The 14,592-nt window shown below is 45.5% G+C and overlaps 1 protein-coding gene across 10 annotated transcripts in view; it reads left to right on the plus strand.

Moving 5' to 3' along the window:
* veph1 (ventricular zone expressed PH domain containing 1) overlaps positions 1-13,930 on the plus strand; it is a 161,076-nt gene extending 147,146 nt beyond the window's left edge. For 7 of the 10 annotated variants that reach the window (XM_033031212.1, XM_033031216.1, XM_033031215.1 and 4 more), the window contains 3 exons: positions 3,403-3,520; positions 10,440-10,576; positions 13,530-13,930. In XM_033031212.1, coding sequence (XP_032887103.1) covers positions 3,403-3,520; positions 10,440-10,576; positions 13,530-13,766 — 492 coding nt within the window. In that variant the 3' untranslated portion in view covers positions 13,767-13,930. Of the gene's footprint in view, positions 1-3,402; positions 3,521-10,439; positions 10,581-13,529 lie in introns of those variants that run through there. The other 3 variants (XM_033031218.1, XM_033031219.1, XM_033031222.1) reach the window with 3 other exon arrangements.
* Positions 13,931-14,592: the final 662 nt, after the last annotated feature.

Below are 14,592 nucleotides of genomic sequence, written 5' to 3' on the forward strand. Positions count from 1 at the left end.
TCATGTGCCAAACGCAGCTGGAACAGCAGACTGAATGGCCCCCACGAGATAGAAGCAGCACAACAGGAATGAAAGCAGAAACATTCTTGTAATAAAAATATTAATGGAAGGGGACTATTAAAATGTAAATGTCAGCACCAATGGGGAGAAATCCCTGAACGGGCTTGGCCCAGACTGGGTTGACACGATGCCCAAACCACCCAGTGCCTTTCGCAGTAAACCCCCCGCAACATAAATACACCAGCATAGGGGGAGGCACAGTGGGGCAGCGGTAGAGCTGCTGCCTCACCATGCCAAGCGACCCGGGTTCGATCCTGACCTCGGATGCCGTCTGCCTGGAGTTTGCACGTTCTCCCTGTGACCACGCGGCCTTCTTCCGGGTGCTCCGGTTTCCTCCCACATCTCAAAGACGTGCGGGTTTGTACGTTAATGGGCCTTCTGTAAAATTGCCCCTAGTGTGTGTAGACATACTAGGGGCGAATATGGATAGGTACCGGAATAGGTCGACACGATGGTGTTGCTGCCTTACAGTGCTTGCAGCACCAGAGACATGGATTCGATCCTGACCACGGGTGCTGTCTGTACGGAGTTTGTACGTTCTCCCCGTGACCTTTCACACTCCAAAGACGTACAGATTTGTAAGTTCATTCGCATAAATGCAAATTTGGTATAAATGTAAATTTGGTTTGGCATAAATAGTCCCTTAGGGTAGTGTGTGTGTATATAGGGTAGTGTGTGTAGGGTAGTGTTAATGTGCGGGGATCACTAGTCGGTGCGGACTCGGTGGGCCGAAGGGCCTGTTTCCCCGCTGTATCTCTAAACTAAACTAAACTAAACTAAAGTAAACTAAACACAGAAAGCATGAATGGGTGGGTGATGGTTGGCATGGACTCGGTGGGCTGAAGGCCCTGAACCTCTAAACTAAGCTGATTACATTTGTCATTCTATTTTTTATTTCTTTTCACATAGTTAATTATGGGCAGCACAGTGGCACAGCTGGAGGAGCCCACACCCCAAAGACATGCAAGTTTATAGGTTAATTGGCCTCTGTAAAATTGGACAGGATCAACCTGTACATGGTCCATATCCCTCCATTCCCTGCATATCCTCGGGCCTATCCAAAAGTCTCTTAAATGCCACTATCGTATCTGCCTCCACCACCACCCCTGGCAATATGTTCAAAGCACCCACCACCCTCTGTGTAAAATCACTTGCCCTGCATATCTCTTATACATTTTGCCCCTCTCATCTTAAAGCTATGCCTTCTAGTATTTGATATTTGTGTCCTGGGAGAAATGTTAGGACATTAGAACCGTCCAGCACAAGAACAGGCCCTTTGGCCCACAATGTCTGTGCCGAACATGATGCCAAGTCCTCCTCTCATCTACCTGCATGTAATCCATATCCCACCATTCTCTGCATATCCACGTGCCTATCCAACAGTCTCTAAAATGCCGCTATCGTATCTGCAGTTCCTTCCTATACATAATTAGATTTTAGTTTAGTTTAGAGATACAGCGTGGAAACAGGCCCTCTGGCCCACCGAGTCTGCATCAGCCAGTGATTCCCGCACATTAACACTACCCGACACACATATTTGTTTACATGTATACCAAGTAAATTAACCTGCAAAGCGGTACGTCTTTGGAGTGTGGGGGGAAAACCGAAGATCTCCGAGAAAACCCACGCAGGTCACGGGGATAACGTACAAACTCTGTACAGACAGGATCGAACCCGGGTCTCTGGCGCTGCAAGTCAGCTACTCCACCGCTGCAATACCGTGCTGCCCTGCACATAGTTTTGAAATGCCCAACATACCTTCATTGGTTTGGACACTTTGTCAGAGATGGACCTGTGTTAGGGCAGGAGTGGGGTTACTTCTGGCATTCTCTGTATTGCAATATATCAAGATAACAGGTAATACCCATCAAGATAAAGCTAATAGCAGGCATGTTATATATATGTAAACGCTAGACAGGTAACATGCTTCAACAAGCCAAAACACTTGCAAGACGTGCATAGCTTACAGCCCAATGGCATGAACATTGAATTCTCCAACTTTAGCTAACTAAATAACCCTCCCCTCTCTCTCTTCTTCACCCATATACCCCCCCCCCCCCCCCCCCCCCCCCCCCGTTCCCCGCATGGACATGTACCTATTTCTCCCCTTCCCTTCCATCTACATTCCTTCCTCTAGCTTCACAATTCGCAATTTTTCAATCCTTTTGTTCACACCTTTTGGCCGGTGTCCAACCATCTGCCTCTCCATCCCCCCCCACCCCTCACCTATCTACTCCTGTGTCTCGTCTCTTCCAGCTTTCTCTCCCCTCCCTCCCCCCATTACAATCGGTCTCCTATCCATGTTCTCCAGAGATGCTGCCTGACCTGCTGTGTTACTCCAGCGGTTTGTGCCTTTTTTTTTGTAAACCGGCATCTGCAGTTCTTTGTATTTACGTATTTCCGCACATTCCAAGGAATAAAAACCTTAGATTACCCAACCGATTCCTGTAGCTCTAGGTCTCGAGTCCTGGCAACAGCCTTGTAAATCTTCTCTGCACCCGACCCAGCAGTAACAAGAAAAGAGAATCGCAAATTTGATCTCAAGGCCTTTTGAACGAAACAGCCTGACAAGTTCTATCAATGTCATTTATGAGAAACTTGGAACATGCACCAGACAAAGGTTTTTTGCAAAATGGGTTGATTTTCAGTGATGAAAAATGATGGATGGTAAAAACCTACTTCCATTAAACGGAGTTCAGTCTTTAATCTTTTTAATTAGAAATTCATCTTTAATCGATTAATGTGAATTATATACTGACACATATCAAACTCCAAGCAGCTTTTTGCATCTATCTACTAAATGTAAACATCTATTTTGCTCTATTCCAATGTTGCTATGACTAGACGTGATTACCAACATTCTTCTTCCAAAGACAACTTTGAATTAGTTATTGAAGGATGCAACTGAAAATGACTGAAAGTTGGAGGAAGTTGACTGAACTTTATTGCCTTCCCTCACAGTGGGAAACATTGATTCCGCTGTGGGAGACGTTCATGTTAAATTCTATCGTGTTGCGTTCATTTGATTTTATTTGTGTGGCTGCATGGTCTCAAATTTCACTGCACCAATCGGTGTATGTGACAATAAATGTAACTCGAGCTTCAACTTGAACACGAATATACGTTGATAATTAGTATAATGTCTTCCCTCTATGGCTGTTAAGAGGCTTTTACATAAGTGCATGGATGCACAGGTAACAGAGGGATCATGTGCAGACAGAGGAGATGAGTGTAACTTGGCATTGAGTTTGGCACAGACACTGTGGGCCTGCGCTGTACTGTTCTATATTCTTAGTTGATACAAAGGCTAGCCATGATAACTTTTTAATGTCATTTGAATAGGATCTGGACAGCCTGCAGATGCACCTTGCCGAGGTGAGGTTTTTTGACCTGTTTGGCTACAGTGAGGAAGTGGGAAGGTGGCAATGTTTCATGTGCAATAACCCAGAGAAGGCAGCAGGTAAGAACATCTCTGTTGTATGGAGCGGTAGTGTAGTATAGAGCAACACCCCAGTGGTGCCGGCAATTGGTTGGAACTCTTGGCGCAACGCGTAACCCAGCCTCCCTTCCACTGACTCCAGCGGTAGAGTTGCTGCCTTGCAGCCCTGGAGACCTGACTCTGGGCGCTGTCTGTAGTGAGTTTGTACGTTCTCCCGGTGACCTGCGTGGGTTTTCTCCGGGTGCTCCGGGTTCCACCCACATTCCAAAGACGTACAGGTTTGTAGGTTAATTGGCTTCGGTAAAAATTTAAAATTTCCCGAAGTGTGTTGGATAGTGCTCGTGTACTTCACTGCTCAGCACGTACCGGTGGGCCGAAGGGCCTGTTTCTGCGCTGTATCTCTGAACTAAACTGAACTATCTACTCTTCATGCTGCCTCGGCAAGGCCACCAGCAGAATCAAGGACCAGTCTCACCCCAGTTGCTCCCTCTTCTACTCTCTCCCGACATGCAAGAGGTTCAGAAGTTTGAAAACACACACCTCAAGATTCAGGGACAGTTTCTTCCCAGCTGTTCTCAGGCAACTGAGCCATCCCCTCATCTGCGAGAGTGCGGTCCTGTCCTTACACCTACCTCGTTGGAAACCTTCGAACTTTCTGTGTGGAGTTTGCACGTTCTCCCTGCGATCACGTGGGCTTGCTCCGGGTGCTCCGGTTTCCTCCCACATCCCAAGAACGTGCGGATTTGAGGGTTAATTGTCCCTGGTGTGTAGGGAGTGGATGAGAGAGTGAATGTGAAAAAGTGATCGATGGTCGGCGTGGACTTTTTGGGCTGAAGGGCCCGTATCTGTATCTGTATCTCTAAAACTATCTGTAACATGCAAAAGGAAATGTGAGATGAGGAATGGTGGGATCAAGAAGGGGACTGAGGTCTTCTTTTCGTGTCCATCTTGTCACACATGTTGACATCGCTGTCATCGTCCGTCCTGAAAAGGATGCAAGCTTCCGGCGACAATCAGTGGGACCCATCACTAGTTGCAATAGATGATGGTGGTAGCAGAATTAGCTCGGGATACTTCCAGTTTCCAGCCCCGCGACGTGGACGCTTCTGCTATGGGGCCGGGGACTGAGGTAAAAAATATATAATGTTCAGAAATGTGTGATGTTCAGAAAATATAACGTTGAGGTAATTTTAAGGTGAAGTTGTTTTTTGTTTTGTTTTTTTAATAATTTTATTTATTAGAAGTACAGTACATTACAATAATACAAGCCAAATATAACTTATTACATTTATTGTACTACTTCATTTTTTAAGCTTTAAAAAGAGAAAAAAGTTAAGAAAGTGAGAAAGAATCGTGATGGTGTGGAAAAAGTGATCAAAAAGAAAGACCCATTAAGCAAAGAGTTAGGGGAAAAAATGTTTTTAAGGTGAGGGGAAAAGATTAACTAGGAACCTAAGGGGTAAAGCTTTTACACAAAGGGTGGTGGGTACATGGAACGAGCTGCCAGAGGAGATAGTTGAGGCATAATATTTGGACAGGTACATGGATAGGACATGTTTAGAGGGTTATGGGCCAAGCGCAGGCAGGTGGGATTACTGTAGATGGGGCATGTCGGTCAGTGTGGGCTCGTTGGGCCGAAGGGCCTGTTTCCACACTGTATGACTCATCAGAAAATATAATGTTCAAAGATATATGGAGACATAGAAAATAGGTGCAGGAGTTGGCCATTTGGCCCTTCGAGCCAGCACCACCATTCAATATGATCATGGCTGATCATCCTGCTTTCTCCCTATATCTCTCGATTCCGTTAGCCCTAAGAGCTATACCTAACTCTCTCTTGAAAACATCCAATGAATTGGCCTCCACTGCCTTCTGTGGCAGAGAATTCCACAAGTGGGAATATAGTTCAGAAATGTGCATCTCTGGTATTAGGAACAACGGTGTCAGACAAAAACTCAGAAATCTTATATTTTAAAATAAAATGAAGGAATTGGTTATACTTGTTGGGTTTTGGAGCACTAGTTTCTGTTTCATTGAGGTTGAGGATGGGCTACACAGCGGGAGGATCAGTCCCCAACGAACAATGAATACTCTTCATTCTTCATTGTTCCCCTGGTGTAAGCTGGGGCCCAGTTCATCGCAGCTGAAGGATAAACAAGTCAGTCTGGTCAACAAGTTAGTAACTGGAGCTCCATCAAAACACTATCATCAGCAAAGGAACAAAGGAAGATTGCGATATTCTACGCCGAGGTTTGTACAATTGGCACGGACCGTCGAACAACAGAAGAATCCAAAATAACAACTTTTTGAGAGGAAGAGGGTAAATATTTGAAGCGTAAAATTGGCAGTGGTCAGGGAATGGAATGGGACTCAAGAGCATCAACAATTAGCGTGTTGGGGCGGGCTGCACGACCTAAAATGCCTCCTTGTTGGAAAGTTACATGATCCTACTGCTTGTCGAGTCCACACACAAGATTAGAATACACTCCTCGGCATCTGCATACAATGGTGTCCGTCTTGTCGCTTCTTGTGCTTCTTGTGCGTGGTGGTGGAAAGATTGGTGGAAACAGGGCCGCGACGTGAATGCTCTTTCCTTGACCCCCTCCCCCCCCAACCTGTGATCACATGGACAAGTCATATCTCGGCAATTCGGAGTGGGTCGTGAACCTACTTAATGGGGCATGGGCTGCGAGGAAGGGCTGACCCAGTATACGGCGGGATGTAGCTCAGCTACAGAAGCGGGCAGAGGAATGGCAGATGGAGTTTAATCCAAGCAAGTTTGAGACGGTGCACTTTGGGAGGTCGAATGCCAAAGTGAAATAGACGATTGATGGCATGAGCCTCAACACCATTGATGCACAGAGCGATCTTGGGGTCCAAGTCCATAACTCTCTGAAAGTGGGAAGACAGGTAGATTGAGTAGAAAGGGAGGTGTATGTTATGCTGCCTTTATAGGCCTGGGCTTTGGATATAAGAGTCAGAAAGTCATGACGCAGCTTTATAGGACTTTGGTGAGGCCGCATTTGGAGTATTGCGAGCAGTTCCGGTTGCTCCATTACAGGAAAATTGTCAAGGCTTTGGAATGGATGCAGAGGAGGTTTGCAAGAATGCAGCCTAGGTCAGAGGTTACAGGGAGAGGTCAGGATTGGGTTTTTTTTTGGAACATCAGAGGTTGAAGGGAGGCCTGATATAAGCATGTGAGAGGCACAGATAGTCAGAACCTTCAATCCCATGGTGGAAAATCAAATATACTAGATTTAGTTTAGTTTAGTTCATTATCATGTGTACCGAGGTCCAGGGAAAAGCTTTTTTGTTGGGTGCTATCCAGCCAGTGGAAAGACTATATATGTGATTACAATCGAGCCGTCCACAGTGCACAGATACAGGATAAAGGGAATAATGTTTAATGCAAGATAAAGTCTAGTAAAGTCCGATTAAAGAGAGTCCACCATTGAATGGTGGAGTAGATGATGGGCCGAATGGCCTAATTCTGCTCCTATGACATGAATTTAATGAAGCATTTACTAAGACACAAGTACTGGAATCTCTAGGCTAAGACATAATGCAGGTTTATAGTTTTAGCTTTTTTTAGTTTTAGAGATACAGCGCGGAAACAGGCCCTTCGGCCCACCGGGTCTGCGCCGACCAGCGAACCCCACACTGTCCTACACCCACGAGGGACATTTTTTAAAGCATTTACCAAGCCAATTAACCTACAAACCTGTACGCCTTTGAAGTGTGGGAGGAAACCGAGGATCTCGGAGAAAACCCACGGGGAGAACGTACAAACTCCGTATGGACAGCACCCGTAGTCGGGATCGAACCCGGGTCTCCGGCGCTGCATTTGCTGTAAGGCAGCAACTCTACCGCTGCGCCACTGTGGCCGCCCTAATATAGATAGGTGCAGATTATAGATGGGTGCGTGGACATGGTGGGTCTATTTTCCGGGCTCTCTACCTAGTGTGGCTTGAATTTAATGCCAGAACTGCATTCTCATTTCAAATGCCATTTTCATTGGATTGATCGTTGCCAAGAACATGTTTTCCTTGCCTGGGATTCCTGCGGTTTCATCTCCACCATGCAGCCTGCTTGGACGTGAAGTAGTTTGTGAATGGGCTGCTTGTATTGCCAATCCTCAGTAGACCTCTTTGAGCCAGTAAGTGGAAACAAACACAATCCTAAGAACTTTTTTTGTTTGGTTTATCTGCAAATCATTAGCCAAATCATTAAAATATTAAATCTGCAATCGGAAATTGGCCGATAAAAATCCTTAGAAAAGATCATAGTGGTTCAATTAATGACATTGTGTTTAAATAAAGACATAATTTAGGTTAAATTTGTACTTTAGTTTGGAGTGGAGCCTCAGTTATTTCTTTGGCATGCTTAGCCAGTGAATTTACAGTTAATCTTTGACCAAACCACAGGTAATGAGGATTAGAGTTTACTAAAAAGTTATCAATCTCAGTTTAGTTTAGTTTACTGGTTCAAACTAAACTTTAGTTTAGTTTAGAGATACAGCGTGGAAACAGGCCCTTCGGCCCACCGAGTCCGCACTGACCAACGATCCCCGCACATTAACACTATCCCTCACACACTAGGGACAATTTTCACACTTATACCAAGCCAATTTACCTACAAACCTGTACGTCTTTGGAGTGTGGGAGGAAAGCGAAGATCTCGGAGAAAACCCACGCAGGTCACGGGGAGAACGTAACAAACTCCGTACAGATAGTCTCTGCACTATTTCCAGAAAGCCTGTCTCACAATCTGTTAAACGGTCTCTGTGAAACACTAGAGAAGTGACAGATCAAGGTTTCCCTGGTCTTTGTCTGTCAGTACTTTGAGATGATCAACTCCGCAGCCAGCTTGGTGACCTCATTGGCGCCCGCAAGGCCTCACGTCACCCCCTTTGCTTCAGAGGCTGGAGATTACAATGCTTCACAATGATTTACATTTACAATGTTTTAATTTGTGAATGTTTTATCCTGTGACCTTTAGTATGGAATTTTCCACATCTTGTGATGGCTGAGAACTGGAGTCAGTCTGATCAAAGCGCAGGCAATTATTGTCATATAGTCACCTCACATCTTCAGTGCATGATATATCGAGTCTCCGCTAAAAACATAGAAACAGAAACATAGAAAATAGCCGCAGGAGGAGGCCATTCGGCCCTTCGAGCCAGCACCGCCATTCATTGTGATCAAGGCCGATCGTCCCCAATCAATAACCCGTGCCTGCCTTCTCCCCATATCCCTTGATTCCATTAGCCCCATAGAGCTCTATCTAACTCTCTCTTAAATCCATCCAGTGACTTGGCCTCCACAAAGCTTGTCTCGCAATCTGTTGAACGGTCTCCAAACTAAAAGTTTTAGCTTTTAGCAATGCAGCATGGAAACAGGCCCTTCAGCCCACAGTCCACGCCAACCATCAATCGCATTAGTCCTATGCTATCCCACTTTCACACCCACTCCTTACACTCTAGAGGTGATTTTCAGAGGCAAATTAACTTACAAACCCACACGTCCTTGGGATGTGGGAGGAATCCAGAGCACCCGGAGAAAGCCCACATGGTCACGGAGAACGTGCAAACTCCACACAGACAGCGCCCAGGGTCAGGATCGAACCCAGGACTCTGGCGCTGCGAAGTAGCAACTCTACTGCTGCACCACTGTTTTTGTCTTCATGTAACATGTTATTCAGATATTCTAAACAAATCAAAGAGTGTAGAAAATTGGCCTCCGACTATCTTTGTGACTGATGGATTCTGGATACTGACCATGGAAATAAATAGTTACCTCTGGAACCGTTGTACTTTAACGCTGAATTTCAAATCTTTTCCACTGATGAAAAGTCTCCTGCCGTGTCCCATTATTCCGAGAGTCAGCACTGTTAGTGTTTCCGACAATCCCAATATCCCTCTGCATTATATCATCTTGGAAGCTGCAAGCAAGTCCTTTTTGGCATTGAGTTTCAGGACAAATCAATCCCAATAGTAATGAAGCAAATTAATTAGGAACTCTTGTCAGACTTTAAATCTCAAACTCTCACTTAATATTCTAAAAAGCGGCAAGAGTTGTCACTAGGTTAATAGAATAATTGCTACCCTGGCCTACGTGGGCCTGGGTTGGTGAGTGAAAGTAGCTGTTGGGATACAAATGCTCATCATACTTACAGAACAATCACCTTGATTTGGCTACATGCCCAGTTAAACGCAATAATCCAGAGGTTAGTTGACCTCAGGTTGGCATTAAAAGAATAAACTAAAACACATCTGCTCGAGAGAAAGGACATTTAGTGGTATAAAAAGTATCATAGACAGAGAGAGCAGCAGTAATTAGGAACTAACAGAGTCATAGAGTGTGTAGGAACTGCAGATGCTAGTTATACACTGAAGATAGACACAAAATGCTGGAGTAACACAGTGGGACAGGCAACATCTCTGGAGAGAGTCTGAAGAAGGATCCCGACACAGAACGTCACCCAACCCTTCTCTCCAGAGATGCTGCCTGTCCCACTGAGCATTTTGTGTTGATCTTAGAATCATAGTCACCTCGAGTCCAATGTGGAAACAAGCCCTTCGGCCCACCATGTCCGCGCCGACCATTCATCACCCATTCACACTAGTTCTATGCTATCCCACTTTCTCATCCACTCCCTACACACGAGAGGCAATTTTAGAGAGGGCCAAATAAACTACGAGCCCGCACGTATTTGCGATGTGGGAGCAAACCGGAGCACCTGGAAGAAACCCACGTGGTCACAGGGAGAACGTGCAAACTCCACCCATACAGCACCCAAGGTCAGGGTTTCTGGCGCTGTGAGGTAGGTGGGACTAGTGTGGCCGGCATGGATGAGTTGGGCCAAAGGGCCTGTTTCCATCCTGTGTGACTATGACTGTGACTCTATAACTGACGGTCCATGTTTAACACTCTTTCAACAGTTGTAAATGAGGATGGCCAACCACTCATCGAGGGCAAGCTGAAGGAAAAGCAGGTGCGATGGAAATTTATAAAGAGATGGAAGACTCGGTACTTCACATTGGCTGGCAATCAGCTTCTATTCCGTAAAGGAAAATCAGTAGGTAGATGTTTGCAATTCCATAGATCAACTTATTTAATGAAGCATTGTAGCCCATGAATGAATTCTCACCAAATTATATATCTTGGTCACCAAATTCATGAGTCCATAAGTGATAGGAGCAGAATTAGGCCATTCGGCCCATCAAGTCTACTCCGCCATTCAATCGTGGCTGATCTATCTCTCCCACCTGAACCCCATTCTCCTGCCTTCTCCCCATAACCCCAGACACCCGTACTGATCACGAATCCATCTATCTCTGCCATAACTTGGCCTCCACAGCCTTCTGTACCTCACTATACCAAATTTTACCTGGAGTTGAAATGTTACTTTAACAGCAATTTTTTTGCTGCATAACTCTCGTCATCTTTAAAAATAAACTAAAACACTGGTGCTGGAACATAGAACAGCATGGAATTAATTGTCACAAAAAGCTGTGGCCAAGTCAAATGATATTTTTAAGCAGAGATTGATAGTCATATAGCGATACAGCGTGGAAACAGGCCCTTTGGCCCAACTTGCCCACACCGACCAACATGTCCCAGTTACACTAATCCCACCTGCCTATGTTTGGTCCATATCCCTCCAAACCTGAAGAGGGGTCTCGACCTGAAACATTGCCAGTCTGAAGCAGGATCTCGACCTGAAACGTCGCTAATTCTTTCTCTCCATAGATGCTGCCTCACCCGCTGAGTTACTCCAGCATTTTGTGTCTACCTTCGATTTACCAGCATCTGCAGATCTTTCTTAAACAACTATCCATGTACCTGTCTAACTGTTTCTTAAACGTAGGGATAGTCCCAGCCTCAACTTCCACCTCTGGCAGCTTGTTCCATGCACCCACTGCCCTTTGTGTGAAAAAGTTACCCCTCGGATTCCTATTAAACCTTTTCCCCTTCACCTTGAGAGGTGTCCTCTATGTCCTCTAGTCCTCGATTCACCAGATTCTTGATTAGTACGGGTGTCAGGGGTTAAATTATCTGTGTTAATTACATTTCCATAGATTGTCACCTTGTCGTGGTGGAGAAGCTTGTGTGGTCCTGAGATCCTGAGAGCGATGCCGTCTGGAGCTATGCTCCTGGTAGGGCCACCCATGGAGGTAAGGTTGAGGGGGAGGTCTCTGACAAAGAGCAATCCAACCAAGACCTCAACAGTGGAACAGGCGGAGGTTGAGGGCTGACGTTAGTGGAGCGTCACAACGGCTGGGAAGGCGGATGAAGGCTGCAGCAGAAAAGGGTCTCCAATCGTCTTGGACTCCATGCCATTGGATCTTGACCCAGATCTGTCAAGGAATGTGGGGTGGCTGTCTGTGCACCAGTCTCCCCACGTTAAACAAAGTCACGCACAGGCTTCCTCCAACCCTGAAGCCACCCATGGTCAGCCATGACCGAAGGGGTCTAAGAAGATAATTACATTTCTATCCTTGGGGGGGGGAAAAGACAAAAAATGATTACGTTGGCAATAAAATGTTGCAATGGAGAATAATCATAGACCTATATAGCATGAAAACAGGCCCTTCAGCCCATCTTGTCCCTGCCAACCAAGTTGGCACCCTGGGCAAGTCCCATGTGCCTGCATTTGGCCCATAACCCTCTAAACCCTTCCTATTCATTTGTGTGTCCAAATGTCATGTAAAAGTCATAATTGTGGTCCCGTGGTCCCGACCATGGGGGAAAATGGAGGAGGACAGGCCAAATTTAGTGCCTTCCATGACAGTGATGAATGCTGTGATGGATGTTTGTGTTAATTTTTTATTGTGTATTGTGTGTCCTTTTTTTATTGTACCGCTGCTGGCAAATTCATTTCACTGCACCTTATGTGCAAGTGGCGAATGAAACTTGGCTTGACTTGATAATTCTATGGCTTGCTCTGGCAGCTCATTCCAGTTACAAACTACCGTCCTATTGGAAAGGTTGCCCCTGGGTCTGCTTAAATATCTCCCCTCTCAGTTTAAGCTGCGCCCTCTAGTTTTAGAATCCTCTACCCTGGGTGAAAGACTGTGGCCGTTAACTTCATCCGCGCCCCTCATACGTTGAAATGACACAAACGCCGACCAAATAATGAAAATATAAATAAAACAAGCACATAAAAACGTATTGTGTAGGAAGGAACTGCAGACTTTGGTTTAAACAGAAAATAGAAGCAAAAAGCTGGAGTAACTCAGCGGGACAGGCAGCATCTCTGGAGAGAAGGAATGGGTGGCGTTTCAGGTCGAGACACATCTTCAGAATAATTAGAGAAAAGGGTAACGAGGGCTATAGATGATGAAGTAGGGATCTAAAAGAACAATAATGGATGGGATTTATATAGCGCCTTTCTAATACTCAAGGCGCTTTACATCGCATTATTCATTCACTCCTCAGTCACACTCGGTGGTGGTAAGCTACTTCTGTAGCCACAGCTGCCCTGGGGCAGACTGACGGAAGCGTGGCTGCCAATCTGCGCCTACGGCCCCTCCGACCACCACCAATCACTCACACACATTCACACACAGGCAAAGGTGGGTGAAGTGTCTTGCCCAAGGACACAACGACAGTATGCACAATGAATGAATGAATATGTTTATTGGCCAAGTATTCACATACAAGGAATTTGCTTTGGTGCTCCACCCGCAAGTGACAACATGACATACAGTGATAATTAGGAATGACACATAAAACATTAAACATTAATAATAAACATTATTAAACATGTGAATTAAATAAAATACCAGAGCAAACGAAAGGTATGCTAAAAAGTGACGATGATAAAGGAAACAGGTCATTGTTTGTTGGGTGAAAACGAGAAGCTGGTGTGACTTGGGTGTGGGAGGGTTAGAGAGGGAATGCCGGGGTTACTTGAAGTTAGAGAATTCAATGTTCGTACCACTGGGCTATAATGTGTCCAAACGAAATATAAAAACATCCCATCTAATTCTATTCTGCTAATTGTTAGTTGCTTCCTTGCCTTTCAGAAAGATGACCCTGACGACTGCCCGATTGAACTCAGCAAAGTGCAAAGTGTGAAGGTGATCGCCAAGAAGCGGAGAGAGCGGGGTCTTCCTCGAGCCTTTGAAATCTTCACCGATAACAAAACGTACATCTTCAAAGCAAAGGACGAGAAGAATGCTGAGGAGTGGCTGCAGTGCATTAATGTTGCCGTGGCTCAGGCACGAGAGAGAGAAAACCGAGAGGCAACCACGTACTTATGAAGGGAGGAGGGAGAACGCCGTTAACATAGGCTAGCGATAAAGCGAATACAGCGGATGTGGAGAGGATGTGACCACTAGTGGGACGGAGAGTCTAGGACCACAGGTCAGAACCTCAGGATTGAAGGACGTTCCTTTAGGAAGGAGATGAGGAGGAATTTCTTTAGTCAGAGGGTAGTGAATCTGTGGAATTCTTTGCCACAGATGGCTGTGGAAGCCAAAATTGGTATTTTTAAGGCAGAGATAGATAGATTCTTTATTAGAGTCAGGGGTTATGGGGAGAATGCAGGAGAATGGGGTTATGAGGGAAAGATAGATCAGCCATGATTGAATGGCGGCGTAGACTTGATGGACCGAATGGCCTAGCTCTGCTCCTATCACTTGAAAATAACCATCCTGATGAATCACTACAGTACACAATAGAAATAAGGAACTGTAGATGCTGGTTTATTCAAAAGGATACAACATGCTGGAGTAACTCAATGGGTCAGGCAACGTCTCTGGAGAAGTTCCTAAGTTCCTGAGTTATAGGACCAGCATCTTTCCCTCTCAACCTCATTCTCCTGCCTTCTCCCCATCACCCCTCACACCCGTACTAATCAAGAACATGGATAGGTGATATTTCAAGTTGGGACCATTCAGTCTGGAAAAAGGGTTTCTGATCCAAAATGTCATCTATCCATTAGATCGACACAAAGTGCTGGAGTAACTCAGCGGGTCCGGCAGCATCTCTGGAATAGGTGACGTTTTGTGTCAGGTCCCTTCTTCATTTCATCAGACTGACCTATCCATGTTCTCCAGAGATCCAGCCTGAGTCGACGAGTTACTC

This window comes from Amblyraja radiata, chromosome 13, assembly GCF_010909765.2.
Source record: "Amblyraja radiata isolate CabotCenter1 chromosome 13, sAmbRad1.1.pri, whole genome shotgun sequence".
NCBI lineage: Eukaryota > Metazoa > Chordata > Chondrichthyes > Rajiformes > Rajidae > Amblyraja > Amblyraja radiata.